The 27,853-nt window shown below is 35.2% G+C and overlaps 5 protein-coding genes across 5 annotated transcripts; 2 read left to right on the top strand and 3 right to left on the bottom strand.

The window, feature by feature from the left end:
• Window positions 1-14: 14 nt before the first annotated feature.
• Window positions 15-6,989, top strand: LOC103846600 (protein MICRORCHIDIA 5). The gene is made up of 17 exons (XM_033282667.1): window positions 15-921; window positions 1,020-1,132; window positions 1,328-1,409; window positions 1,498-1,590; window positions 1,704-1,788; window positions 1,869-1,944; window positions 2,031-2,159; window positions 2,239-2,337; window positions 2,413-2,514; window positions 2,607-2,765; window positions 2,847-2,942; window positions 3,037-3,200; window positions 3,293-3,503; window positions 3,582-3,664; window positions 3,746-3,857; window positions 3,942-4,322; window positions 4,442-6,989. Exons 1-17 carry the CDS (start codon window positions 603-605, stop codon window positions 4,670-4,672), a joined length of 2,535 nt encoding a protein of 844 aa, XP_033138558.1. The 5' UTR covers window positions 15-602; the 3' UTR covers window positions 4,673-6,989.
• On the bottom strand, window positions 6,802-8,253 carry LOC103846599. Its single transcript, XM_009123546.3, has 2 exons — window positions 7,950-8,253; window positions 6,802-7,637 (listed from the first exon to the last, which is right to left on the bottom strand). The coding sequence occupies exons 1-2, from the start codon at window positions 8,137-8,139 to the stop codon at window positions 7,030-7,032; spliced, it is 798 nt and encodes a 265-aa protein (XP_009121794.2). The 5' UTR covers window positions 8,140-8,253; the 3' UTR covers window positions 6,802-7,029.
• On the bottom strand, window positions 8,166-11,881 carry LOC103847537 (exocyst complex component EXO70B1). The gene has a single exon (XM_009124629.3). It carries the CDS (start codon window positions 11,051-11,053, stop codon window positions 9,125-9,127), a length of 1,929 nt encoding a protein of 642 aa, XP_009122877.1. The 5' UTR covers window positions 11,054-11,881; the 3' UTR covers window positions 8,166-9,124.
• Window positions 11,882-12,281: 400 nt separating this feature from the next.
• Window positions 12,282-14,883, top strand: LOC103846597 (serine/threonine-protein kinase PBS1). Its single transcript, XM_009123544.3, has 5 exons — window positions 12,282-12,645; window positions 12,967-13,169; window positions 13,345-13,534; window positions 13,775-14,166; window positions 14,236-14,883. Exons 1-5 carry the CDS (start codon window positions 12,522-12,524, stop codon window positions 14,692-14,694), a joined length of 1,368 nt encoding a protein of 455 aa, XP_009121792.1. The 5' UTR covers window positions 12,282-12,521; the 3' UTR covers window positions 14,695-14,883.
• Window positions 14,884-15,821: 938 nt separating this feature from the next.
• LOC103846596 (bidirectional sugar transporter SWEET15) lies at window positions 15,822-18,127 on the bottom strand. Its single transcript, XM_009123543.3, has 6 exons — window positions 17,933-18,127; window positions 17,286-17,322; window positions 16,963-17,173; window positions 16,717-16,881; window positions 16,505-16,624; window positions 15,822-16,416 (listed from the first exon to the last, which is right to left on the bottom strand). Exons 1-6 carry the CDS (start codon window positions 17,982-17,984, stop codon window positions 16,105-16,107), a joined length of 897 nt encoding a protein of 298 aa, XP_009121791.2. The 5' UTR covers window positions 17,985-18,127; the 3' UTR covers window positions 15,822-16,104.
• Window positions 18,128-27,853: the final 9,726 nt, after the last annotated feature.

Here is a 27,853-nt window from a genome sequence, read left to right as displayed (position 1 = left end):
GGAATCGTATATAATATTTATCATAGCACGTTGTCCAACATTAAAAATAATAATATAAAATGGTTTATATATATAAAATAATTTTTCCAAAATTAATAATATCAATCTTGATTGAGTTATATATATATATTTTTTTGGTATTCACATTCATATTCTATATTTTTATCTTTTTCCTTGGTTAATAATATGTAATTATAGATTTATTATTTGAGCCTTAAATTAATTTATTTTAATTCATAATTTTTCATATTTGTCTTTACTTTTTACAAACTGATATTTTTTAATAAAATTATATAGTTTTTAGTTTTAAGAAACTTTAAAAGCAAAGTTAAAAGTTTTTGGATCCCTTGTTTTGAGAATCGTGTCATTAGTTCTAAATTAACCTTAAAAGGCTTTAACTGTAAACTTAAATGGGCCCATGAGTCAATGACGGCGCGGAAATAAGTCCGGGAAGGTGGACGGTTATTTAAAGTCGCACTACTCCGTTATCCCCTATTAATATTCGGTCGCTCCCCCATAACGAATCGTGTCCACGTCTCGTCTCTCCATCTTCCACTTCAAACTTGCTTCCAAACCCTAGTCTAGCTTTGATTCTCGTAACCATGGATTCTTCTCCTAAAATCAATCCTAAGAAACCAATGCTAGTTGTCGGAAGCACGACCAACCCTAAACCCTACGGTGTCATCGGTCCGCCTCCCGGTTTCTCCTCCAAGCCGGGACTCAAGAGATATTCAGATGACCGTGATTCTAATAACTTGGCTATAAAGAAATCTAGGACAGTGGTTAGCGCTCAGGATGGTAAAAAGATTGTTGCTTTGGATGTTAAACCGTTGGCGATCGTGGAAGCGGACACTCCGAGGCTTTCTAGACAGTTTTGGAAAGCAGGAGATGATAATGAGGATGAGCCTGTGCCTCGCTATTGTAATTTTACACTTCTTATGTCAATATATAGATTTGTGATCTTGCATGCAATTTGAAACCCTAATTTTGTGTTTGTTTTTTTTGTTCTGTTTCGATAGGTAGCAATGATGCTGCGGTTAGGGTCCATCCTCAGTTTCTTCATGCTAATGCTACTAGTCACAAGTGGGCACTTGGAGCTTTGGCTGAACTTCTAGACAATTCTCTAGACGAGGTATTGTATATGTCTTTTTATGTTTTTAGCATAGATGCTTCATCATTAGGGTGCATAAGTCACGGATGGTGTCTTATTTGTATATATATGATATTAATGTAAACTCGGATGTCGAGATGTATTGAATTAGGTTGCTTATGCGTCTGGTTATTATGTATAACACAACTTATGTTTGATAAATCTGTTTTGTAATAGGTATGTAATGGGGCTACATATGTTCATGTTAACTCAGCAACAAACGAAAAAGATGGGAAGAGCAGCATTCTCATAGTTGAAGGTTAACTTCTGCTAAGTATCTTTTCTCCTCTCTTTAGAACTTGATTATGAGAAACCCTCTTATTGATCCGGCGGGTTTAACATTGCAGACAATGGAGGTGGGATGGATCCGGGTAGGTTTAGAGAGTGTCTTTCTTTGGGGTATTCAAGAAAACGCAATATGGCTAATAAAGTTGGTCAATGTAAGCCTTCTCAAAATCATTTTTTTTTAAAATTTATATATAGTTTTGGATTCTGCTCTTGGCATTGATTAATGTTGATTACAATATTTAAATATGTAAAACAAACAATGAAGATGGGAATGGATTCAAGACTAGTACAATGAGGCTTGGTGCTGATGCAATTGTCTTCTCACGCTGTAGAGGAACCAATGGAAACAAGTAAGTCACTTCACACCATCATTAGGTACTTTGCTTTCTTTGTTTCACATCTAATAACTGTTTCTTTATCACTGTTTCAGAACAACACAGAGCATTGGTATGTTATCATATACGTTTCTTTACGAGACAAGGAAGTGTGAAGCCATTGTCCCCACGGTACATTAAATATCATTCAAATTGCTGTCTTATGTTTAGATTACTCTTCTTCTCAAAACATTTAAACCTGTCTTTCTTGGTGTTAGGTTGATTTTGAGCTGGTAGATAACACCTGGAAGGAGATAACATACAACTCCACAGATGAGTGGTTTGATAATCTAGAGACTATAGTGAAGTGGTCTCCTTATTCAACCCAAGACCAATTATTCGAGCAGGTTATTTTAGTTATATTATTTTCTTTCTTCATAAACCAATTTTTTTTTTATTGTATCTCATTCTTTTCAAATGATGCAGTTTGATCACCTAGAAGAGCAAGGTACTAGGATCGTGATTTATAATCTATGGGATGATGATGAAGGGAAGCTGGAACTTGATTTTGATACAGATCCTCATGTAATATATCACTAGCAACATTTTGGACTACATAAGTATATATATGTAATAACTGATGTGAAATTTTATCTACAGGATATTCAACTAAGAGGTGTAAACAGAGATGAGAAGAACATAGAAATGGCGAAAACGTATCCTAACTCGAGGCACTTCCTAACGTATCGCCACTCTCTACGTGTACGTGGTTTCATGTTTATTAACACCGTTCCAATATGTGAATCATTCTTCAAGTGTTCATTGACTAGTTTCTTGTTTTTGCTTATATGCAGAGTTATGTATCGATTCTGTATCTCAGACTTCCGCCAAATTTCAAGATCATTCTTCGTGGCAAAGAAGTGGAACATCACAGCTTATTAGACGACATGATGATGACCGAAGACAAAACATACAGACCTGTGCGTTCTGCAGAATGTTCATCAAATGAAGAAGTAAGTCTTAGTTAATTTTCATAGTATTATTGTCTCTCTTGAACAGTCATTAATTTTTTCTTTTAAAATATTTTTTTTCAGATGGTTGCTGATCTGAAGCTTGGTTTTGTGAAAGATGCTCATCATCACATTGACATACAAGGGTTCAATGTTTACCACAAGAACCGGCTTATCAAGGTGATCATAATCAACAACTTAATAGTCATATAGTATTTGCTTGATCATCTATCTTCACTGCATTGTGTAACGTTTATGCTTTATTTTCTTTCAGCCATTTTGGAGGGTTTGGAATGCTGCTGGAAGTGATGGACGTGGTGTTATTGGTTTAGTGGAAGCTAATTTCATACAACCAGCTCATAATAAGCAAGGGTTTGAGCGAACTGCTGTTCTTGCTAAACTTGAAAACCGATTGCTCTCATATCAAAAGACCTATTGGTAATAATATTAAATAATATTATTCGCATACTAGTATTAGACCTATCTGAGTTTTAAGACTTTCTTCTTACGTTATCTTTTTTGTTGGATAGGACTTCAAGGTGCCACGAGATTGGTTATGCGCCAAGGCGGAAGCAAGCTAATCATGTAACTTCCTCCATAGAGACTACTCGACAGGGGGACAAGAAATCAGAAGTACCTTTCAACAACGTCAAGCATGATAAGGGACCTTCTTCTAATGCAGCACCGGCTCGATTCATGCAAAATGGCCAATCATCTGGTGGAAACCAGCTAAACTCTCAGGTAATTTTTTTTGTAACTAAGTAGTATTCATCATTTGTTCTAGTATTAGATCTTCTGATAAATCTCTCTACAACATAGGGTGTTACACAACCAAGAGTTGTTGGTGACAGAATGATACCTGACAACAGGATCAAGATCGAGAAACATGGGCATGGGACAAGGTTTACTATGTTTCCTTTGAATTTAATATAATATTAAAGTAGAATGTTTTATCCATATTTTGAATTTCTCTTCGACCGTAGCTTCAATGAAGCAAGGTCAGTTAATCAAGCAGCCGAGTTGCAGAAGGTGAAAGACGAATCAGCAAAACATGTGGCTGAGTTGCAGAGACAGAGAGGACAGCTTGAGTCGCAAGTAGTATTCTTTTCCATTTTTTTCTCTTCTTTTGTTATTGGTGTTTGTTTTGGATAAATATATATATTGTTTGATATGAACCAGAACAAACAGCTAAAGGCTAAGATTCAAGATTTGGAGAAGTCAAAAGATGACTCGCAAAAACTGGTGTCTAAGCTATTGAACCAGCTAAAACAGTCTGCAGCTAAGATTCAAGACATGGAGAAGACGCAGAAGGTAACAGATAACAACTCAGGAAAACTTGTGGTTGAGTTGTCTAACCAGCTCAAGCAGTCAAATTCCAAGATTCAAGACTTGGAGAAGACACAGAAGTTTAAAGATGATGAATCAGCAAAATTGGTTAATGAGTTGAAGATACAGAAAGCACTGCTTGAAGAGGGCTTGAAGAAGGTGAGAGATGGATCAACAAAACTGGTAGATGAGCTGCAGAGAGAGAAAGCAATGCTTGAGGAAGAATCACATAAGGTAAAAGATGAATCAACAAAAAATGTGGCTGAGCTAGAGTCAGAAAACTCTTTAAAGCTCTTTTATTCTTAGAAAGCTTGTCTTTCTTTAATGAAGTTACATTGTTTGACATAAAGCAGCTCAAACAGTCAGAAGCTAAGATTCAAGACTTGGAGAAGTCGCAGATTGAAGTGACTGCGATCTTTCAAGAAGAAAGAGCACGTAGAGATGTGATTGAACATGACTTGAGGAAGATGCTACGGGTTAGTCCTTTACCTAAACAAATATATGGTATTTTTAATTATCTCCATTCATACTCATTTCATTTTGGTAAACGTTATAGGAATCTTCTGATACCATCCGTGCGCTAACCATGAAAGTGAATAGCCTCGAAGCTCAAAAAGCTAAACCATAAGAAGATACACATGCATATGCATTAAGCGTAGCTCTTCTAAAACTCGGTATAGGTTTTAAGTAGTGTACCACAGTTTCTACGGTTTAGCACTCATGTAAGTACATTAGGCTTTCTCTTTCAACCAAATCTTTTTTTTTTTTGTAAGACAATTTTCATTAAATCTTTAAGCATTTGGAAGACAGAAGGAGAGTGATAGATTTAGAGCAAGTTTATAACAAAACCACAGACTTGAGAAAGTAGGCCCGAGCGTTCGGGGACCCCAATGGTCACATTCGGATATTACAAAAAATCGCATCGGGTGTGAGTTGGGTCTTCTTGGGTTCGGGTTTTAACCGAAGTAAGCAAACTATTGATTGAGTTGGGTCTTCTTGGGTTCGGGTTTTAACCGAAGTAAGTAAACTATTGATTTGAATCAGATAATTTATATCTAAACTACTCAAACTTATCTAAAAAATAACTAAACCAAAAAATACTCAATATATATGGTTTGAATTAATTATTCTTTTGTCCAAAAGTAACCATGGATACAATAATATTTAGGTATTTTGTATCTAAAACATCCATTTCTATCTATAAATATCCAAAATAATTAACAAACTAGGTGGTAACTCGCGCTCTACGCAGAGTGAATGGACTAAAAGATTTATAACTTTTAATCTATAGTTACTAAAAAGATAAAATCTTAGTCACAAATTTTAAATGTTATATAATGAAAGATTGAAAGAAATTGTGCATTTTGAATAAGCAAAGACTTATATGAAATTAATTATGAATTTAAGATAAAATAAAGCATAGACAATAGAATTATTGTTTTCACAATATAAATTATGAATATAAAATAAAACGAAACATAGACTATAGAATAATATAATATGAAAAAAAAAACAAATTATAAGGAAACAAATTATAAGCCACAAGGATTGAGTCAATCCAATATAATCCATCGCAAGATTAATGGCAAAAAAAAATTCTAAAATTCCGTGTACAATTTTTAGTTAGTCGTACAAGTTGTGTATAAATTAGTAGTAACTTTTCTATATTAACTAAAGCCAGATTGCGTTATGTTGATTGCTTATATGAGTTTCTTATATTTTGTTTATTGCATAAACTACGGTCGTAAAATTAGCAAAAAAATCAAATAAATATAGGAAACCAATATTATTGGATTTGATATTAAAAGACACCATCAAATCTCTCATTTATTTAAATTTTAGGGTTGATTCTCCATTTATTTACATGAATCATATATGTTTAATGTGAAAAACATATAGTATAATCACTATCTAGTTTTAGTGTTCAATGACATTACATGTAATTTATCTAGTCAATAGATGCCTTTTTTTAAAAAAAGTGTGAGGAGAACTCTCATATGATGACAAATTCAATAAATAATGACAATTGTGTTAATCACACATGAATATAAGTTTAATAAATAAAAATGTTCTTCAAATAATAAAAGGGGATATGATTTATAATTTTAACTTTAGGTATTAAATTAATATAAGTATAATTATAAATAATATTATATATATAGTTCGAATACTAATTTAGTTCTCGGTACGGATAGGATTTAGTTTCGGTTTTTCGGGTTTTGAAAAAGAACCCTTTCAGGCAAGATCTGACCGGGTTCGGTACCGTAATTTTGAGTTGGTTCCGGATCAATACTTTGGGTATGGGTATTATGCCCAGCTAATTGAGAAATAGTCACTTTGGATCGTTAACACTCAATCTGCACTTCAAAGTATTGTCTAGACAAAATTTGTTGCATCTTAGGACTTAGACAAACTCCTTTACTTAGGTAGGCGTTTCTCGTAGAGGAGGGCCACTATGATACAATTCGCTCCTCAAAAGAGAAAAATGATTACAATAATCATAAAATTCATGATGAAGAACTTGATGAGTCCACCGGTAACTGAAGGATTACTGAACTTTAAATAAAAAGAGGAATACGATATTGTGTAGCTGTGTGCTCACCTGTTTTAGTAAAAAAGTTGAGTTGGTGAACCCACCAATAATGTTTACCAGGCAAGTCAAAATACTTCCACATAAAAATAGGTTATGAAACTGTTGTTGAAAGATGAACTCTTTAAAGTGTCCCTCCAAGGGACCACGAACAGCCACCCATTGCTTCAACTGAAAGAAGCAAATAGATAACCCACCTTTTCTTTTCCCTCTCAAACCAAATACTTATTTTGTGTATTTGAACAATAATTAATTACACATTAATAAGTAAATCAATCACACATAAAAAAAACACACAAACAAAAAAAAAACAGAGGAAACAGAGAAGGTAAAGGGAAGAGAATCTGAACCCTAAGGATTGTTATCACTTGGAGGAAAACGTGGGAGATAAGGTATCCAAGTTGTAGGATCTCTCCAATCAAACGCCGGCAATGCTGGATTAGGGTTTCCTAAAGGAAGAAAAGGGAAAGGGAAAGACGGTAGCGGAGGCAGAGTAGGCAACGGTGGCAGAGTTGAGTACGGCCAAGGGAACCAGTACGGTGGCATGTAAGGCCAGAAGAGCTTCGAATCTCTCAACTTATTCTCCATCTTCTCATCCTCCTCTCGCTGGCGACTTCTCTTTTCGCAGAGTGTGGTGTTTTTGTGAGAAGGTTTGTAGCTGAGTGCGCTTAAGCTGTAGATACAGACACGATCTTGCTTTGATTTGATTGATACTTCGTTGGCTGCTGTCTGAAAAACGGGGATGTTGCAGCCTACGTTGTTGTCGGATGGTTTGAGTAGCTTGGCGCTGCATTGAGACGCTATGGCGATTCCGTCGACGCAATCGATCCCGTCGACGTGAGGGATCTCGAGCTTGTAAACGCCGTTTGTGTTTGTTGTTCTGTTCACTGATATGTTCACTTCCTCTGTTGTTTTTGGTGAACTCGCTTTGAATCTACAGCTCACATGAACTTCCACTCCTGAGAGAGACAGAGAGAGATAGACTGGTTTTAACGGTCGGAATTAAACCGGAACTGTACGAAGAAAACCAATTCAAGATCGGATCAAAGAGGAAATTAAACCGAACAAATTTTAAAATTGGCAAACCGAAATTTATTTAAACAGATTGACAAGTTCTAAATGATAAAGTCTAAGGCAATTCAAATAATGAGAAAGTGTTGATAGAAAGCGAATCAAGAACTCGAAAATGTATAAAGAAAACCGAATAAACCAGACTGACCAATCCTAAGTTAGCAGCTAAGTTCATGTAATATTAAATCATGATCCCTGACCTTGTAAGAAATAGCTCTGTCTTGAAAAAGTGTTGATTGAACAAGTGTCACAGTAGACAACTCCGACGACTGTGATGCGAGAAGAAGGGTCCGAGCTTCCTCCCGGTGGTGAACGGCCACGACCACGGCCTAAAGCTTGATGTGACAAGCTAGAAGATAGAAGGAGAAGAAAGAGAAGAGGAAGATACATTGTGGCTAATCACTTTTCACTGTCTCCCTTTTCTCCTTCTTGATGATAATGTATGCAAGTGTGTGTGTGTGTGATTGCAATATATTCAGTCCGTGATCTATAATTTTTTTATACCAACCACTGTTTAACTAAAATTCTTGTTTCTTTTCCACTACCAAACAAAGACATGTGAAGAGAGGCCTTTTTGGCTCATTCTGGTGTTACAATGTGAAAGCACCAATGAAGAAGAGATTTACTTTGTGTCCTTTACCTAAAAAACTCTCAAGAATTTGTAATTCTTTTTACTTATACAGATCTAAACCAAGAGATTAAGATCCAAAACCTCAATTATTTCTTTACATGTGGTTTGTTTTCTGTACTTCTTTGAAATAAGGCCATCTATCAATAATACATCCTTGTCTTCACTGATAAAAGGGTTGTATTGCTTTCTTGTGATCATGCATTAGGTTACTGATAAAGCTAGGTTTGCATACATATTTTGCTTCTATTAATGTCTGAAGCTTGTGGGTTGTGTATGGCGTCAATAAAGCCAAGTTTGTATAACATCAATAAAAAAATCGTTATATATAATTGCTATAAAGAAACCTCTTAACACATCTTCAAATTAGTATTACCACAAGATCAACTTATCACAAACCAAATCATCTTTTAAACACACAAATATTCAAATGTATTTTGAAGACAGTTTCGTGTCTTAACACCTGTAACTCGAGTTAAATAACTCTCAAATATTTTAACAGAGAATTCTTAAGTACTCTTTTTATTGAGTTCTAAACAAGTTTCAGTCACAACCTATTAGGACAGGAAGTTGAAACATAACAACTTATAAAAGAAAAAAAGAAAGCAAAAAAATTTCATGGTAGTCTCAGATCGAGAATGGTTCTATAAACATGAACTTAAGGAAAAATAATCATAGAAGGATTGATGAAAAAAAAAGAGTAAGAAGCAGAAGTAACCATATCATTTGTCATACTCTCATAGTTTTTTAAGTCCTCTTCCGTCCCATAGAAGCTGGATTCCCATCAAACAAGTCATCAATAACAGACTCTATATCTTCAGGCTGATACTTAACATACTTATCCGTATGCCTCCCCGAATCAATATGCTGCTTATACCTCCCAAAGAAAGACCTATAAGCCGGAATCACCAACGCCGCGATCGAAACCCTTAGCTCCGATTGCATCTGCTCATCATTCACAATCCACGTGCTCTGCGTCTTGTGAATCTCATCGAACATATTATTAAAAACCTTGAACCTCTCTTTCAAAGCCGTCTTCGATATTTTCCCGTTCACCTGCAGCCCTTCTTGATTCATACATTGCAATACCTTCCCCCAAGTCTCTCTCTGGTAGCTCTTATGGTACTGTCTGAGCTCCGTCGATCTTTTCCTCGTCCACGCTTGTCCCATCAAGTCTCTTATCTCTATAGAGCCTTTGATCTTCTGAAGAATGTATCTCCCGTTGTTCATAAGGAAGATAGATCGTAGCGACGGGTCTCTGTACAGTCCTGACTTAACTTCTAGATTAGCGTCGAGCAGTTCCATCACCCTGATCATCTGTCTAGCGAAAGCTGACGTTCTGTACTCCTCGTCGTCTTCTCGTTGGTTTCTCTCTGGTTCAGGTTCTGTTTCGTCTGTCTCAGCCTTCTCGTAGTGTTGGAACACTTGGTTTAGAGTGTCTTTGTACTCGCATGCGTACTTGAGATAGTTCATCGTGTAACGTGTTAGTGGATGAACAGCTCCGCTTGGAACTGGTGTTCTTCCTATATCGGTTTTGATAGAGTTCTCTAGCTCTCCGAATATAGTCACTGCCGCTTCTCCTAGCCTCGTCTGAGAAAGTTTAATCTCTTGGATCAGATCTGAATCAGATTCTTCAACGGCTGGGATCAACTCTCTTAACGTTTCGTACATGTCAAGGAACTTGAAAAGCTTCTCTGAGGATCGTTTCGTGAGGACCACGGCACCTGAGAAATCTAGGAACCGGATTGTTACTGCGGACACAAGGCCTGTGAAGAGTCCTCTGCGGAGCGAAGCGTGGTCTTGTTCCGGGAAGACGGTTCTGCAGAGAGAAAGCTCTCCGGGGAAAAGCACGGAGGAGCAGCGGCGGACGATCGAGATCCACGAAGCGATTTCTCCCTGGAGAGACTCCCAGGGGATTCTCTGCACGTCTTCCACGCTGATCCCTTCGAATCCGATCTCGCTCAGCTCCTCCTTGAACGCGTGGCGTCTCGACGTTTCGTACGACATGCAGCACTCTGTTTCGTACCCCGCGGAGATCATGGCTCCGGCGATTTTCTTCAGCGTGGGTATTGATTCCGGTGGAATATCCGGGAACGTTTCTTCCTCTTGTGGTGGATTATTATCATCCGATTCATCGTGGTTGTTGTGTCCGTCTCCGTTCTTCTTCTTGTTATCTTTGGAACGATCTAGAAGGTGACGAAACTCTTCGTCGAGAAGAGAAACGGCACGGTGTTGAACCGAACTCGCCCGGTTTAGCCACGAAGAAACCGGGGTTGAATCTAGATTAAGCTCTCTCAGTCTGATAACCGAAATCGAAATACGGTTAACGGCGTTGATGAAAGCAGAGTCCTCTGATTCGTCCCGTCCAAGGCCTGAAGATTCCATCTTCGAGACCAATGAATCGACCGTCTCCGGGAAAGGCTCCACGGCTGGAGGAATCTCTTGTAACGGATCGGTGGAGGAGGAAAGTGATTGGATGAAATCGTCGACCGCTTCCATCACCTGGGGAAGGCTGAGCTGGGAAGATTCTGATTCAGGCGTTGTCGCCGTTTCGGTTGGATCGTTGTTTTGCGATTGGTGTTCCGATTCATCGGGATGATTTGTGTTCTCGAGATCGTTGGATTTGTGAGGAATAGTTTCCGATGATTCTGTTGCGTGATCTTCACGTTTCTCCATTTCGCCGGGAAAAAATTTAAACCCTATCTAACTGAATTTTTCCTTTTTTCTGTTTTTTTTTTATTTTGTCTTTTTGGGGGAAATTAAGAGGGAGGAAAATGGGAAGAGTGTGAGGATTAGCCTTTGTTAATCCATTATTAGAGTTTTTCTTTTAATTTCTCTTCTCTTAGATGATACTAATTATATTTTTTCTTTCTTTTCCATTATTTTTGAGGTTCTTTTGTGGGAATCCATTGTCTGTTGACCGAGATGTGGAAAGGTTATGTGTCTCACGATCTCTTTCTAGTTTCTTTCATGTTTGTACTTAAAATAATTGTATTAATCAAACTCGACCTGATTACACTGAACATGATGATTAATGTTGGCAAATTAGTGTACATTTTGGGCCTTGTCTTCACTGATTAACATATTGCAATTCAGGGCATTACTCCTGGAAAGCCTAAAACTAGAAAATGAGGCACTTGTTCTGCAATTTAGCCAATATTTTTGAACTTCCAACTCCGCCCATTGCACCATGATTATCATCTATCAGACAATAGTACAGTTTCACAAAAGTGGACCCAAACACTTTATGAGGCTTTAAAAGCCCATACTTATCATCGATATATTAACTTTTGTATTGCCAAAGATAACAAAAAGACTCCTAGTCAATAACTAGTCAGCTCTTATGCAATGGTTATAAACTTTTTGCAATTTGGCCATTTGACCATTTGATGACAATCGTGCATATAAAATTTAAGCCAGATTAATTGTGCATTTGGCATTTGACGGACATGAGACGGTCACTGATTGTGACAGAGGTTACAGATCAACAAACATCAATTCAGTCATGGACGTATCGTGTGAGGTGTGACACCAAGTTTTTTATATCGCAGCTAAAAGGTTGTTTTCCTGCTTTTTATCACCTTTGGTTAAGAAGAAACAACTCTGAGAGTGAAAGCAATATTTCAATTGACCCAAACAAATCATTTGTAATTAGAAACAATTCTGAGAGTGAAAGCAATATTTAAATATACTTTGTTGGACTAAAAAAAGAAAGTTTTATTTGATTGAATAATAAACAAATGGAAAAGAGGTTTACTTGCTTAAATGGAAGATAATCTCCGTCAACGAGAAGAAAAAAAAAGATGAGCAAGGAGAAGGATTTTACTGAGTTCAGACAACGCGTCAACGTTAATTTTACAAATGGTAAAACAGTGTGTGAACACTCGTGGACGAGACAAAAACAAACTGCTTCATCTTCTCTCTCCTATCTCTCTCTGTAAACACACATTCGTTTTTTTGTTTTTAATTTTACAGTTCGAATCTGAACAAAAGTTCGATACTTTGGAATCTCAATTCCCCTCCTTTCTTTCCGGGTACAGCTAAAGTTTCTCGATTTTTCGGTTTCTCTCAATAGGATTCAAAAGGGTATTTTTTTGCAAGTTTTTGATTACTATTCCTTTCCTAAATTGAGTGGAGGAGGGAGATGGGTTGTTTCTCGTGTTTCGATTCGAGTGATGACGAGAAGCTGAATCCAGTGGACGAATCCAAGTCTCAGAAACAATCACAACCGACACTCTCCAATAATAACATCTCTGGACTACCTTCAGGTCTTTTTTTCATTAAATCTCTCTTATGGTTACATGCTCTCAAGATCTGTTCATATGTTCCTGTTTAGGCTAACCTCACTTGATCTCATCACCTGTGTATTATTATAACAACTTGGCCAGAGATGAAGGAGAATAATGATCCTTTGCTTCAGTTTCACTTAGTTTTGATCTGATATTGATTAGTCCTCAATGAAAATTTTATGCCTTGGCGATGAATAGGATTAATGATCATATGATCTTTACTGAATCAAGATCAGGATCTTACATTTGGTTTTTGTTCTTGGGATTAGTAGATTTGATTTGGTGTTGGTGATGTTGCAGGTGGGGAGAAGCTTAGCTCAAAGAGCAATGGAGGGTCAAGAAGGGAGCTGCTTCTTCCAAGGGATGGGCTTAGTCAAATTTCTGCTCATACGTTTTCTTTCCACGAGGTCGCTGCTGCAACTATGAACTTTCATCCTGATACTTTCTTAGGCGAAGGTGGGTTCGGACGTGTCTACAAAGGAAGGCTTGACAGCACCGGTCAGGTAGCTATATATACTTGAGTGTGAAAAGATGTGTGACTTGTTATATATGTTGTTATGAATCTTGCATACTTGGTCAACACTTCTATATTTATGTTTAGTTTTACTAATCATTTGGTTAGCTTGATGATTTTTTGCATACATTAATCGTGTTGTACCTCTGATTCATCTTGGTCAGGTTGTTGCTGTTAAACAACTGGACAGGAATGGTCTACAAGGTAACAGAGAGTTTCTGGTAGAGGTTCTCATGCTCAGCCTTCTTCATCATCCCAACTTAGTCAACCTTATTGGCTACTGTGCTGATGGTGATCAACGCCTCTTGGTCTACGAGTTTATGCCCTTAGGCTCATTAGAAGATCACCTCCACGGTAAATCTCCAGAAACTCTTTGTGATCTTAGTCAAGTATCAACTCAATGACTCCTCATGATCCCAGTCAATGTCAACTCTATATTTAGCAGTTTTTTTCATTCATTTGTTTATTTATAATTACCTATAAACAATACATGTAAACTCAAGTTGAGAAGTAGTAGTTGCTGGTCTTTTGGCAGCCTCTAACAAATAAACTTAATTATATTCTAACCTTTCTATTTTTTGTCCTCTGCTTCAGATCTTCCACCGGATAAGGAAGCCTTAGATTGGAACATGAGAATGAAGATAGCCGCTGGTGCCGCAAAAGGTCTGGAGTTTCTACACGACAAGGCAAACCCTCCGGTTATCTATAGAGATTTCAAGTCATCAAACATTTTACTAGACGAGGGTTTCCACCCAAAGCTTTCTGATTTTGGACTTGCTAAACTCGGACCAACAGGAGACAAATCTCATGTCTCCACCAGAGTCATGGGCACTTATGGATACTGTGCTCCCGAGTACGCGATGACCGGACAGTTAACAGTCAAATCAGATGTCTACAGCTTTGGTGTGGTGTTCCTCGAGCTCATTACCGGTCGAAAGGCGATAGATACTGACATGCCTCATGGAGAGCAGAATCTAGTAGCTTGGGTAAATAAACTCATCTTCCACTTATTTGTTACATTCACTTTCTCATTGAGAGCTTTTTGGTGTTAACAGGCTCGCCCATTGTTCAACGACAGGAGGAAGTTTATAAAACTGGCTGATCCTAGGTTAAAAGGGAGGTTTCCAACTCGTGCACTGTACCAAGCATTAGCTGTGGCTTCAATGTGTATCCAAGAGCAGGCGGCTACACGTCCGCTTATAGCAGATGTGGTGACTGCGCTCTCGTATCTTGCGAACCAAGCTTATGATCCAAACAAGGATGATAGTAGGAGAAACCGAGATGAAAAGGGAGGGAGGTTGATAACAAGGAATGATGAAGGAGGTGGGTCTGGAAGTAAATTTGATCTAGAAGGTTCGGAGAAGGAAGATTCTCCTAGAGAGACGACTAGGATCTTGAACAGAGACATTAACAGGGAGCGTGCGGTTGCAGAGGCTAAAATGTGGGGAGAGAGTTTGAGGGAGAAACGAAGACAGAGTGAGCAAGGGACTTCAGAGAGCAACAGTACCGGTTAGAACCGGTTTTGGGTCTGACTTGACCCCTTTTTGTTTCTTATATTTACTCATTTATTCTGAAAACATAGAAAGAAAAAAAAAGACATTGTGACAAAGAGTTGATGTACATTATATATGTGATGTTACAATATTGGCCAAACTGGGACTTTTTTTTTTAATAAACCAAACTCTAATTGAAGATTCTGGAGAGTTTGATGATGATGTTCATGTAAGTTTCTGTTAGTCTTTTCTTATTCTTGATTTTTGACAGATTGTCTTGTGATGTGTCACATGTGGCGGGTTTTGACATTTGATGGGTGATTGAATTGCAAAGATCCAAGAATCAAGATTAGTGTGTTTCTATAGACTCTCTTCTTCTGTGGTCTGGGCAATGTCCACACTAGCGTAGTTTCGGACAACGTGGGTCACATGCCCTCGCAATCTGACAATTATTTTAAGGATAGTTATCGTGATTGTAAGAGTATGGTTGGTCTTAAGTTTCTGCCGGGGACATTTTTTAACTTTTTGACAGTGAACCATTCTTGAAATAGATTTCTTGTTTTCCAAATTGTGTTTTTCTTTTTCTCTGAATCTATGATCTCTAAATATTCGGAGGATCTATCCTTGACTCCAAAATTCTTGCGTTCAGATTCTTTAAGCAATACCATAAATAAAGGAAAAAACCAGTCAGCTAAGTATTAATCAAATGAAATTACTTAAAATAATTTAATCATATAATACTAAATTAGTTGTACGTTACAACAAAAGAATATTGCATACGCATCCTACTTTAAGTGAGAGTACAGAGACTGATCGTCACTTGTTGAGTTATTGATGATGTAATTCAGCTTGCCATTCTACAAAACGTTACATAAATTACATTTCTTTTTGGAACACTATTACATGATTTAGCTAGCAGACAACATTTATTGAAATACTGGAACGTATAAATAAATATTAATATAAATAGTTAAACATTAGAGCTTCTTAAATCTATTTGATTATTTTCAAAATAGTTATACATAAAGTGCTAAAACCAACTGAGGCTCATATTTAAACTTGAAATAATCTTAATATTTAGTTGGATTGTTTATATATATATATATACTGAACTGAGCTTAGCTTAGCTAATAAATATGCAGTTCATGTAAGAGCACTATACTGTAGTTTTTATTTCTTTTTTCTGGAACACATAAGAGCACTATAGTTATAAATTACAAAGATAATATATTCACTTTAAAAGATAAAACTTTATAACATAGAACTTAATGCAAGTACATTGATAATACTAAATAAGGTAGGAAACAAAAATGGAACCAAACCACCGATCGATACAGTTTCTTCCTTCGGCCGGCCGAGAGCCAAGGCCCACGAGAAAGAGAAAGGGTGAGAGAGAAATATTTTGCTTCTTGTTGAAATACATTTGACACATCAGACAGATTCATGACGGGCAGTTTCCACGTGGCACTTTCCGTCATCAGTTGCCGGCTCCTTCTCTTTAGTAACTTTGGATGGATCTTTATGTTGAACCGCGTCAGAGAATGGGTCCACTGGTTCAGTCACATTGACGTCAATTGGGTGTACTTCTGACACACCTAACGGACTCATCACGACAACACTCTTAAGTTGCTGGTCTGATGGATTCATCTTTTTCTCAGTATCTAATTTCTCCCCCGGATTTCTGTAAATTCCGTACAAAAGCATTTGTACCATCCCTAGTATGAATCCCACCACGTTTGGAATCTACAATATCAGTAAAAAACAAATCTCGGTAACTTATTCTACCTTTTATTTTACCAAAATATGAAAATATTGGAATATAGACGCTTACAGCTATGCATATGTCATGAAGGAATAAGCCATAAGCAAACCACATAACGGCGCTTATGGTGAGGAAGAAAGAAAGCGTGAAGGGCATGAATTCAACACTCTTTGTCTTTATCACACGCGCCTTTTACAACAGAAAAAAGGTTTAAACATTACTTTAGCTCAAAATTTACTGAAGTATATATGTGTATTTAATAAAGCAAAACGTTTAGTTACCACGATCATTAGAGGGGCCGCGAAAACAGAAACAGAAATAGCAACGCAAATCCAGCCGAGGACAGAGACTTGGAGGCTAGGTCTTTTAACCGCGAAATGTGTAACCATTAGAATCAACGAGAAGAAAGCAACGTTTATCGTTAAGAACAACTTCATGGCCGCGATCTACAATGCATAAGAGAGAGAACTTTTAGAACCACCATTTTAAAATTTAAAAGAGAGGATCGGGAAGATTAAGTAAGTTACCCTTTTGTCCTTGGTAGCGTAAGTGAAGAACATGGCGATGTAGATAGTCTCCACAACGCAGCCAAAAGAGTTGATGGTAATTAAGAGAAAAGCGTCTTGCTTAATCAATGCGTAACAGAGCCATAGCATGCAGCTAAATAGCGACACTTGGTACGGTAGAGACTGGAAACTTTCCGTCGATTTTTTCTTGTAAATTCTATAAAAAGTTGGCCTGCAAATTTTTCACAAATAATTTTATTAGCTAATCATCATCAAATATTTATTTTCTATGGATAACCATCTAAATCCTCATTGAATAATAAAAAAAAATGGTATGTACTTACACTGGAGCGAGGAATACGAGGAAGGATATTGCGTTTCCTGAAATTTCGTGAAAAAATAAACAATAAAAAATGAGTTGATTGTAGAATTAAAAGGCATCTAGTTCTGCGGAGACACAAGTAAATGAATCAACCCGACATCTTTAACCAAACTCAACGAGGAATAAATTGCTGCATCAACCGCACTACACGTACATAGTGTCTGGACAACAATACGTGAAGATTTGAATTTGCAAAGCTTTCGTACTGGTTTGTTTTTTGGTAGTTTGGGATTCTAGTTTTTATAAATGAAGAAAATTCTAGAAACAAAGTGAGAATATATATTGCAATGGAATTTATTTGTCTAGTTTACGTCTTATACTAATACAATGGAAAATATAGTTTTTTCTTTTTTGAGCAATGAAAAATATAGTTTACAATATATATTTGATAATAGAACTTTAGATACGGAGCTGGAACAAATATGATTTGATTGTTGTTGCAAAATCGTTATTATATATAAATATAGCCGTTCTTATAACTGATACAACTAGTTAAAAGTTAAAACATATATTAACAAGTTGAAAACATAAGAGAACGACAAGAGAACAGCTAGCTGCGGAACAACCTAGCTAGGATTGAGCTTTGTGGATATATTAATAAAGCATTACCTAAGATGCCAAAGACGATAGCGAGCAAATGGTGGTTGATCATGACGCCCATTTCTGAAGATATCGAGAAGAAGCTTTTCCTGTACAGAGACTTTCTAGAGGGCTCAGTTTTTTTGAAACCCTAAAGCTTTCAATCTCTCTCGCTCTATTCTCTTTCTCTAAGATGCTTCTTTTTATTTCATGGAGGAAACTGATGAGCCTCAGGTGGTTTATATATAGCTCCAAAATAACCATTATAGTCAAAATGAGTTATGTGAAGTGTGTAACGTGTTGGTGTAATAAAAAACAAAAGAAAAATAACAATCGAAAGGGGGAAACGAACTCAGCCTGGTTACATGACAAGTGGAGAAACTAGTAGGTAGCGTTCCATTTTTTTCATTCACTAAACTCGACTTTGTTTTGCCCACTCGCATCTCCCACGAGCGTGGCTTACGTTACATTCCACAATTTCATTTTCTTTTCTTCACGCCTTCTTCTTAAACTAGCTTTCAAAAATCAGATTAATACCATAGCAAGCTTCTACTTTATAGACTAGATGAATCACATGGTGACCAAAAGTCTACCCAACATCAACCTACATAGTGGAGAACATCACTTGATTTCAATGCGATTTGCATATATTCTTTTCATATTATTGTTTTTCTTCACATATATATGATTTGGACGATCCAGAATATCCCACCTATCTATTTGATGACCGCAATAAATATATAGACTTAGTTCACAATAATATCCTCCATGATAAATCATAGGATAATTAATGTCAATTTTGCTTACAATGACATTAACTGTTTTGTTTGTACTATCTTTATCTAAATAGATGACGCATATAGGTTTAGTGTGAATTGGTATTTGTAAAGGAGACTAGGTGAAAATAAACATTAAGGATATGTAACAGCTTGAAATTTGTAGGTGAAGACTAGGTTTAGACCAAGGCAAATTAAAGTTAAAAAGCATCGATACGAAAAAACTGGACGCCGTTTTTTTCAACTTATAATGTTTTCAATGATTAATGAAAGTAGAAAGAAAAAAGCAAAAACAAAAAAAATCATTCACATATTTTTTTTTTGTAACTGAGGCTCAATCATTCACATCTCCTGATCAGATTCCTCTTCGTTTAGAAGTACACGTTTATTTGCCTTGCGGTAAAAGAAAAAGATAAATCATGCATGTTTTAGGCAAAACTCCACGCGTCAAAAGGGAACGTTGCGCGTGAGAATAATTAGTTGATTAAGGTAATGACAGAGATCGATGCGTTACTAGAGAGGCGTAACTAACAATATAGCATGGTAAGAAAAATCTTGTGCAAATCACGTGACCTATGGAAACTCTTCTACTGATAGCTGTTTCTTTAGAGTTTGTAGAGACACACAAGAGCTATATACCACGTTAATGAATGCTGAGTAGGCACACTCTTTCTCTTCTCTATGCCTTCGTGTCTTTGGTATATTTTCTGTTTCTGCTGTTCTTCTCCTGTTTTAATCCCCATTTTCAGGAACCCCATCGTTTTTATATTTAATTTATTTCAGTTTAAGGTAAAAATTATTCTTTTTGTTGATTTCTATTTTTGTATAAATTCCCTAACGTTTTTATATTATTTAATACTGGTTAATGTCTACTGTAGTAGTATCCACAAGTAGAGACTGGTTGAGTACATATTTTATTCGTTCGTTTGTTTCAATATCGATGATGAAAGGAATCAGAATAATTTGGAAAAGTTTGAGAAAATACGAAAGAATTCTCCATTTTTCGAGGGCAAGTTAAAACAGATACTATTAAAAGTAGGAAGAAATGGACAAAAGAGTTGTGACGTGGTAGGCGAATGATAACAATGATCATGGTTTGTTAAATCCTTCTTGTTTTTATGCGTTACTTGTTTCTATTTTCTCTCTATTTATTTTTATTTGGCACCAATTTTTTTTTTAAAGATGAGAGGTGCCACTTTTATGGTTCTCCTCGACCTTGAATTTTGCATCTCTAGTATTAAATTTCTTTCTTTTAAAGAAATTCTTTTATTTTTTGGTGCCTAATATGTTCTTGGTTCACGTATGTGTTCATATGCTGCTCTTTTCATATTAAGAAAACACAATTCTTGCTATCTCATTCCCCTAACTTCTTAGTTCTTTGTACTGTTTATTTTTTAAAATATACGACACACAAACTTGAAGGTTAAATGACATATAAAGAATATTTATCATTCCAATAAAATAGGTTTCTCCAAATGCGATTATGATTGTTTTCCTTATTATATACGTGAATTTTCTTGGTATAGTATCTTACTATAGAAAACTATACGTGTTCGACCACAGAATAACACATGACATCAATACAAATAACATTATTTGCATTTAGTGCCGGTCCAACATTTTTAGATGTCATAAACAAACTTTTCACAATTTATTTTTATATTTTTTTCCTAATATCATATATATATATATATAATATAAAATATCACATTTTTCTTAAAATAATTCTACTCTATTTAATAATATTAAATATAATTTTATAAAGTTAATTGTATAGCAATATTTTTTAATATTATCACCAACATTTTGATTATAATCAATCATAATTTACTAAATCCTTTTGCTAATACAAAATTTCACATTTAAAAATAATATTTTACTTATATTTTATAAAAGTTTTACTTATAATTTTTAATTTTTACTTATTTTATATAACTCTATTAAAATTTATATGTAAACATAATTTGTGTTTATTTGATTATAATAATAATATTATTCGTGAAAACATCAGTATTGTTTATATAACTTTTATTATAAATATATTGTGCCTTTTAATACTATATGCCATAAGCAATTACTTGTGTAGCTTGTTCTCTGGGACGACTCTGAATTTGTATGTGTCAAGTAACAAACAAAATTCATCCATATAAAAGCTCCAGTTTTTAAATTTGCATTTCATTGCTATATCCATAGATTTATTAATCGAAAATCAGAAATAGAAACAAACCAATAGAAATTTCTAGAATGAATTTTTGCTCACTTGGCAGAACTAACCCAAAAATAACAAAAAGCAGTACAATAGAAATGATCGACTGATCAAACCTCAATAATTCAAGAACATAGGTGACCCACAGATTGATAAATGATATATGCAAATTAATCTGTATATGTTGCTACCACATAAAGGAAAAATGACAAACATGTGGGTGGAATTAGACCTCCTCCCCTATCCAATCGTTATCTGATTTCAATCGGTTCCTACGAATCTAGCTTTATTCACACATACATTTATATAGCTTTTAACGACCGATACCTATTTTTGATTAATTTGTTAGTGAACCAAATGTTTACCAAATATATATTACTATGTTACTTTGATCGCTCTATTGAACATATATTAATCAGAATAACAGAAGTTTGTTGTACTAGTATTAATCAGGAATATATGCTTCACGGAGATAAGCCAATAGTATTCATTGCTTCACTGAGTACTATGTAAAAGCCACATGAGTACTAAAGTACTATGTATACGTCGGGTGGATATAGTCTAACAGAGTACTATTATCTACCGAGGCATTAACTAGTTGCATACGCGGGAGTCTAAATCGCACTTTTATCATACGTTTTTTAATGAAATTTCAAATTTATCATCTTTTAGATAAGGTAACATTTACAGAAGAATGATATGATTAATTTGCTATGCTTTCCTAAGTATAAAGAAATTTAGGGAACTAAGGGGAAAAAATCAAGTCTCGTGGTATGATGAAACCATCGCTGAAGAAAGCCTGAAAACTTGTGTCTGGCCTTGTTCTTAAGAGAGAATATTCAGTTTCGCATCGCCTTGTCGATGGTTGCATGCATAGCATTTGTTATCATCCAACTCGTGATGTTGTCTAGCATTCGTTCACGCCATATATGGTAGATAGTTGTCTGGAAGAGCATCTTGATGAGGATGAACCAAGGCTGCTGAAGCGATAGCTTTGTATGTAATTCAGTGTTAGGCTCCAGTCCGGGTCGATTTGAGAACCGAGAAGCCGATTAGCCAGATTATGCCGCACTGTGAAGGAGTAAGGACAAACAAAAAGAAAATGGTCCCTTGTCTTATCCCTATTTTTCACTGATAGCCATGTGATGAATGAATATTGAGGAACTCCCTGAGTGAACCACACAACCTTACTCCACAATACTTTTATCATACGTTAACTAAAGTAAAAAACAAAGACAATGCATCTATAGAACTTTTTTTCTTTTTAAAGAATGGGGTTATATCAACTATTATTCAAACGTATATATATGAAGCCAGTTAGGACTATAAACAAAGTTTTTAAGCGTCAAATTTCATAATAATTTTAAGAACGTTAACTCCAAAAAAAGCTAAATTGGTACAGTGGGGTTTTTACCTTATATATATATGTGTGTGTGTGTGTTTAGAATTGAGGGATTTAAATAATTTTTTTTTTGTGCTTTACTCGCGAAGCATACATGGAAGCTACTAAAAGACCCATCTTCCCTGTTGGGACAGACTCTACTGAATAAGTACTGTCGTGAAGGAAATCTCTTAGACTGTTATGCTCCAAATTCTGCTTCACATGGCTGGAGAGGGATTTTGGCTGGACGGGACATCATCAAGAAGGGAATGGGTTGGGTTGTGGGCAATGGAGATTGTATCTCCGTCTGGCGAGATAACTGGCTCTCAATCGAACAACAGATGGGCCCCATTGGACCGGCCGCATGTGAGGAAGCAGACTTGAAAGTCAAAGAGCTTCTCCTCCCTGATGGCTCAGACTGGAATGTCGATCAGATTCGCAAATATCTACCCCAATATGAGGGTCATATCAGGAAGATCATTCCATGTCCAACGATGCAAGACGAGAGAGTTTGGCTAGGAGAGAAATCAGGAACCTACTCTACTAGATCAGGTTACGCATTAGCTAAGCTAAATGTGGGAGATTCAAATTCTGAGTTTAACTGGAAGAAATGCATCTGGAATGTGAAGTGCTCCCCCAAACTCCGTCTTTTCCTCTGGAAGCTGAAGAATAATGCTCTAGCAGTTGGAGAAACGCTTGTAAAAAGGGGAATTACAGCGGAAGGAAAATGCAAGAGATGTGGGGCCATAGAATCAGCTTTTCATGTGATGTTTACATGCCCGATCGCAAAACGAGTGTGGAAACTCGCCCCTGCTTTGTTTGTTCCAGTCCCGGAGGTATGTAGTTCAATGGACCAGCTACTCAAAGGATGCACAAGAATGATCAATCTTCCTCCAACTGGACAAACTTCGCCCTTATACCCGTGGATTTTATGGGTTTTGTGGACAAGTAGGAATCAGTTCATGTTCGAAGATAAGTCTTTTTCCGAATCAGAGATGATATGTAAGGCGCTTAAGCTGGCAAAGGAATGGCAGTCAGCCCAACCTCAGCACAAAGTAAACTCTGTTTCGCCCAAAGACTGTCAACCACCGAACCAGTACCCACGACCCCTGCAGGTACCTCAAACCGCTATCCTCATCTATTCAGATGCGGCCTGGAATAGCACTACCTGTGACAGCGGTCTGGGATGGGTTGCCACGGACAAAAGGGGAGCTGTTATGTTCCAAGGATCATCATCTCGCCGCTATGCTGCATCAGTCTTGGTGGCTGAAGCACTGGCTCTAAAATCAGGCCTACAGCAGGCCGTTTCATTGGGGTACAAGGACGCAGTTTGTTTATCAGACTCTCGCTGTCTAGTTGGCCTCCTCACGGAAAATGTTTCTGTGATCTCAATCCAGGGACTGCTCCATGACATATGCGTGTTGAGCAAGTCCCTAAATTCTATCTCCTTTAATTTTATCTCTAGAGATTTAAACTCGGCTGCTGATAGTAGTGCGAAAAATGCTCTGTTTGTGCTTTCTAAATCATCCTGTGGGATGGGAACTCTGTAGTCTGAAATCTTTAAAGTTTAATGAAGTTTGGTTTAAACAAAAAAAAAAGAGGGATTTAAATAATATTTTATAAATTTGCTAAAAGATTTAAATTACTTTGGGCCGACACTTTACATATATAACCAAAGTACTATATACTGTTTACGACAGAAAAAAAGGAATCCACATATTACTTACGTGTATTAAGAAAGGTGTTTTCTAGTGAAATTCCAAATTTCCAATCATTCATATACGTAAACAAACACGTTCGAGAAAGAGAATTCTGAAATGTTAAAAAACTTGTGAAGTGTGAGTCACATAATTTTTAGTACGCGTTGTAAGACAAATTTGCATGTAAGAAGCATGTACAGTTGCCGTTTACGATATTAGTTTCTCAGTCACCAAACAATATATGTTGATGAAAATTTACAAACTTGGCCGATGATGTTACTGGAACGTATGTCTATGGTCCAGTGAATTAATTAAGGGGGAATGAAAGTAAATGACCCGGAAAGTTTTGAAAAGGGAGTAAATCTAACGGAAAGTTTTTATACTCGATCCGTTTCATTCAACTAGATGTTTTAGAAAAAAAAATATTTCACAAAAATAGACCTTTTGTATTTTTTTATGAAAAATTTTGATTTTCAAAAAAGTAATTGACTTTATTGAATTACTATTTGTTAAAAATTATTAAAAACTAAAAATAACATAAAACGATACATTTATTATAATAATTTAATATGTTTTTTTAATATTTGTGAAAATACTAAAAAGTTTATTTTTGTAAAATAGAGGAAATATTATTTTTGAAACTAAATCTAATGGAAAGTTGGTAATGACTAAGATCGGTTCGATCTCCCAAACCTCCTTTTTGTAGTTTTCAACGTTTTCATCAATTATAATCATCACATCTCACTAATTGACCCAATGGGCATTTTATTTCCCAAGTATTTGAAATCCAAAATTTTAATATTCAAGTATTGCTCGTACAGAATTATTCCCCAACTAATAATTGACTGCACAAAAATTGGAAATAAAATAGTCAACCGTTAACTGATAGACGAAAAATAACGGTTTCCTTCAACTTTTTAACGATTGAATATTTGAATCATAATTTTGCGCACTCAAAAGATTAGTTGAAAAATAAATATGCGCATATAGTATTTGAGTAGTTAATTTGCCGATTGAAAATACTTGATGAATTAAAAACTCACTTTTTATATTCTTTATAAGATTGAAAGTAACGAACCTTAATTTTCTTTAAGAAAAACATAATTAAAAATATTTTCAAGTTAAATAAAATTATTATACTAGATATTTACTTTTCTGAAAGTGATTGTTGAGTTTATACAATGACATATAAACAATACAAAATAATTATAGTTACATCGGATTGTTGATGTATTTCATGTTTATAAAGTCATTTTAGATCATTTATAAAATAATTCCTAGTTAAAAAATCGCAATTTGAAACAATTTATAAGATACTTAATACTAGAAAAATATATTCTTAGTTTTTAAAAGCATATAAAATGATATAAGATACATTTGCACTGTATTTTTAATTTACAATATATAATTGTCTATAGTAGTTTATATAATTGTCTAAAGTATAGATTCAATGTACAAAATATGAATGTATAAGCCATACGAAATCATCCATAAGTGATTTTATAAACATGAAGTACATCAACACTGTGATGCAATCATGCAACTATTGTTATTTGTATTATTTTATTTGTCATTGTAAAAATTAAAATAAAATAAAAATAAAAAGGTAAAAATTTAATATATTAGCTATATCTTACTTGAGAATATTTTAAATTATGACTTAAAAAGATTTTTCCTTTTAATTGCTCTATTTTCAATCAGAAAATTAAATACTTAAATATTATATGCGCATATTTATTCTTCAACTAATCACTGAATGCGCATAATTATGATTCAAATATTCAACCGTTAAAAAATTAACAAAACGTTATTTGTCCATCCATCAGTTAATGGTTAACTATTTAGTTCCCAATTTTGCGCAATCAACTACTAATTAGAGAATAATTCTGCGCGAACAATACTTGAGTATTAAAACTGCCGATTTCAAATACTTGGGGGAATAAAATACCTATTTTCCCCATTCTCATCTGGTATTTGATAACGACCTTTAATGGAAATCATCCTTTTTATAGATTTATTATATATATAAGAAAATAACCACAAATTATAGTTACCAAACTTGAATTGATGAAAATATGTGATTGCAAACATTTGGTTGTCGAAAACAAGTAAACAAATACGTGATAATTATAACCGGATTGAACCTTAAGTAAAATAATGAGAAATTGTTTAATAGGTAGTATACTAATGAGAAATTATAACTGAATTAATTGGCCGGATATAATTTTTCAAAAATATTTTATTCAAAAATACTGTAATATTTGAGTTTACAATTTAACGATTATTTTTTAGAGTTTAGTATTATGATAGAATTAAGTTTATAAACTTTAATAAATAATTTAAATAATTATAAATGATGTAGAAGGGTTCTAGTCGTTTCACAAATTTAGAATATTTATGAAAATAATCATTCTTTCAAAGTAAATTTGAAAGTTACTATCCGATTTTTGGTGAAAGATTTTTGGTAAAATTAGAATTTCCCAATATTAATCATATATACTCTCTGGTTTATTAAAGAATCGATGTTTTGGAGAAGTAAATCCAATGGTAAAAATCCAAGTTACACTGCAAAACAATTTGGGTTTATATAATAGTAGCTTATTTCTAACTAAGAATGTTTTGTGTAAATCTTAATATATACCGATCGATCTACATTGAACATATTTGAGGTATCTAGCTAGAGTTATTCTTTTCACAGATAATGATGACTTGAAACCGTTTTCTCTTAGTAATTTGCATGAAAAAACTGAATTTTCTGAAAGTATGAATTCCTAGTCCAATCATATGGCATTGCTTTTGACGTATTCATTCAGCCTTTGGCACGTCTCTTTTATGTTGTATATTGGGTTTCGGCGATATTGTCCACGCCTGCATGCATGCACCAGATCTTTTGATTCCCATTGGATATATCCGCTACTTTTAGAGAGTGTATCGGCAAACACTTGAGGATTTTTTGTATGCAGCTATTAATTTTGGGGACAGTGGAGAGTGGAGACAGTGGAGTTTCTAGTAATCATTTTGTAAGATCCCATTTTGAATGGAAATCATATCGACCAAGTAAAAAATATATATATACTCCTAAAACTAGAAACATCTCATTCCAGTTACCCCATCTCTATGCTTGATGTACTCCGTATTTACCTATATATGGAGATGGCGGTGTTTCATGCTCGAGTTAAATATTGATTTGACTATACAGAAACAAAAATAATGACTCATCGTTTGAAGGGCTCAATAAACGTGGGGTTCTTGGAATTTCATTAGAACTTGATACATATGTTTCATACACAACGAAATGTTGTCAAGTGGTCAGAAGCTTCCACACGTACCCATATAATTATTGATTTATTGTCTTCTGGATACACCTCAAACTAGAAACATCTCATTCCAGTTACCCCATCTCTATGCAATATCTTTGCTGTTACAATAAATTTCACTTCTTCGCTTTGTATATATTTAAATTATGGAAGAAAAACGTGTTTACTTTCTGTAAACGGTACTTCTTGTTAAGTATTACAAATTTCCATGAACAAAATTATGAATTAGTGAAAACTATTGTATTACAAAAAGGTTACGTTGCTTGTTGATATTAAAGGATTTGTAGTTGTGAACGGTCATATGCTTAAGGAATACGTATGGTATGGTGGAGATATGGAAGAAAGCACCCGAAAATACAATTTGAAGATTGATGCATTGAACGTGTTTACACATTTCATGTATTCCTTTTCAAGTAAAGGCAAAGTGAGATTTGGCATTTTATACTTTTATATATGTGACGTGGCGATATTTATTCTTATTTTGTTTGTTTTTATTGGACAACATGTTTGTTTTCTTCGCTTTCATACTAATTAATTGCTGTGTTCAATTCAATCCCGCATACGAACTAAT

The sequence above is a fragment of the Brassica rapa genome, chromosome A10, assembly GCF_000309985.2.
Source record: "Brassica rapa cultivar Chiifu-401-42 chromosome A10, CAAS_Brap_v3.01, whole genome shotgun sequence".
In the NCBI taxonomy this organism is placed as follows: Eukaryota; Viridiplantae; Streptophyta; class Magnoliopsida; order Brassicales; family Brassicaceae; genus Brassica; species Brassica rapa.
Note: the sequence above shows the minus strand (reverse complement) of the source record. Positions and strands in the feature narration are given on the sequence as shown.

Bases quoted from the DNA above. Each gene is read 5' to 3' on its own strand.
- LOC103846596 (XM_009123543.3), bottom strand. From the start codon at position 17,984: ATGGGCGTCATGATCAACCACCATTTGCTCGCTATCGTCTTTGGCATC. The intron at 17,323-17,932 runs GTAATGCTTTAT...ACGAAATTTCAG, and splicing joins TATCGTCTTTGGCATCTTAG to GAAACGCAATATCCTTCCTC. The intron at 16,625-16,716 runs GTAACTAAACGT...CTGTTGTAAAAG, and splicing joins CGGCCCCTCTAATGATCGTG to GCGCGTGTGATAAAGACAAA.
- LOC103846599 (XM_009123546.3), bottom strand. From the start codon at position 8,139: ATGTATCTTCCTCTTCTCTTTCTTCTCCTTCTATCTTCTAGCTTGTCA. The intron at 7,638-7,949 runs GTCAGGGATCAT...TGTCTCTCTCAG, and splicing joins ACAGAGCTATTTCTTACAAG to GAGTGGAAGTTCATGTGAGC.
- LOC103846600 (XM_033282667.1), top strand. From the start codon at position 603: ATGGATTCTTCTCCTAAAATCAATCCTAAGAAACCAATGCTAGTTGTC. The intron at 1,410-1,497 runs GTTAACTTCTGC...TTAACATTGCAG, and splicing joins CAGCATTCTCATAGTTGAAG to ACAATGGAGGTGGGATGGAT. The intron at 2,338-2,412 runs GTAATATATCAC...TTTTATCTACAG, and splicing joins ATTTTGATACAGATCCTCAT to GATATTCAACTAAGAGGTGT.
- LOC103847537 (XM_009124629.3), bottom strand. From the start codon at position 11,053: ATGGAGAAACGTGAAGATCACGCAACAGAATCATCGGAAACTATTCCT.
- LOC103846597 (XM_009123544.3), top strand. From the start codon at position 12,522: ATGGGTTGTTTCTCGTGTTTCGATTCGAGTGATGACGAGAAGCTGAAT. The intron at 12,646-12,966 runs GTCTTTTTTTCA...GTGATGTTGCAG, and splicing joins CATCTCTGGACTACCTTCAG to GTGGGGAGAAGCTTAGCTCA. The intron at 13,170-13,344 runs GTAGCTATATAT...CATCTTGGTCAG, and splicing joins GGCTTGACAGCACCGGTCAG to GTTGTTGCTGTTAAACAACT.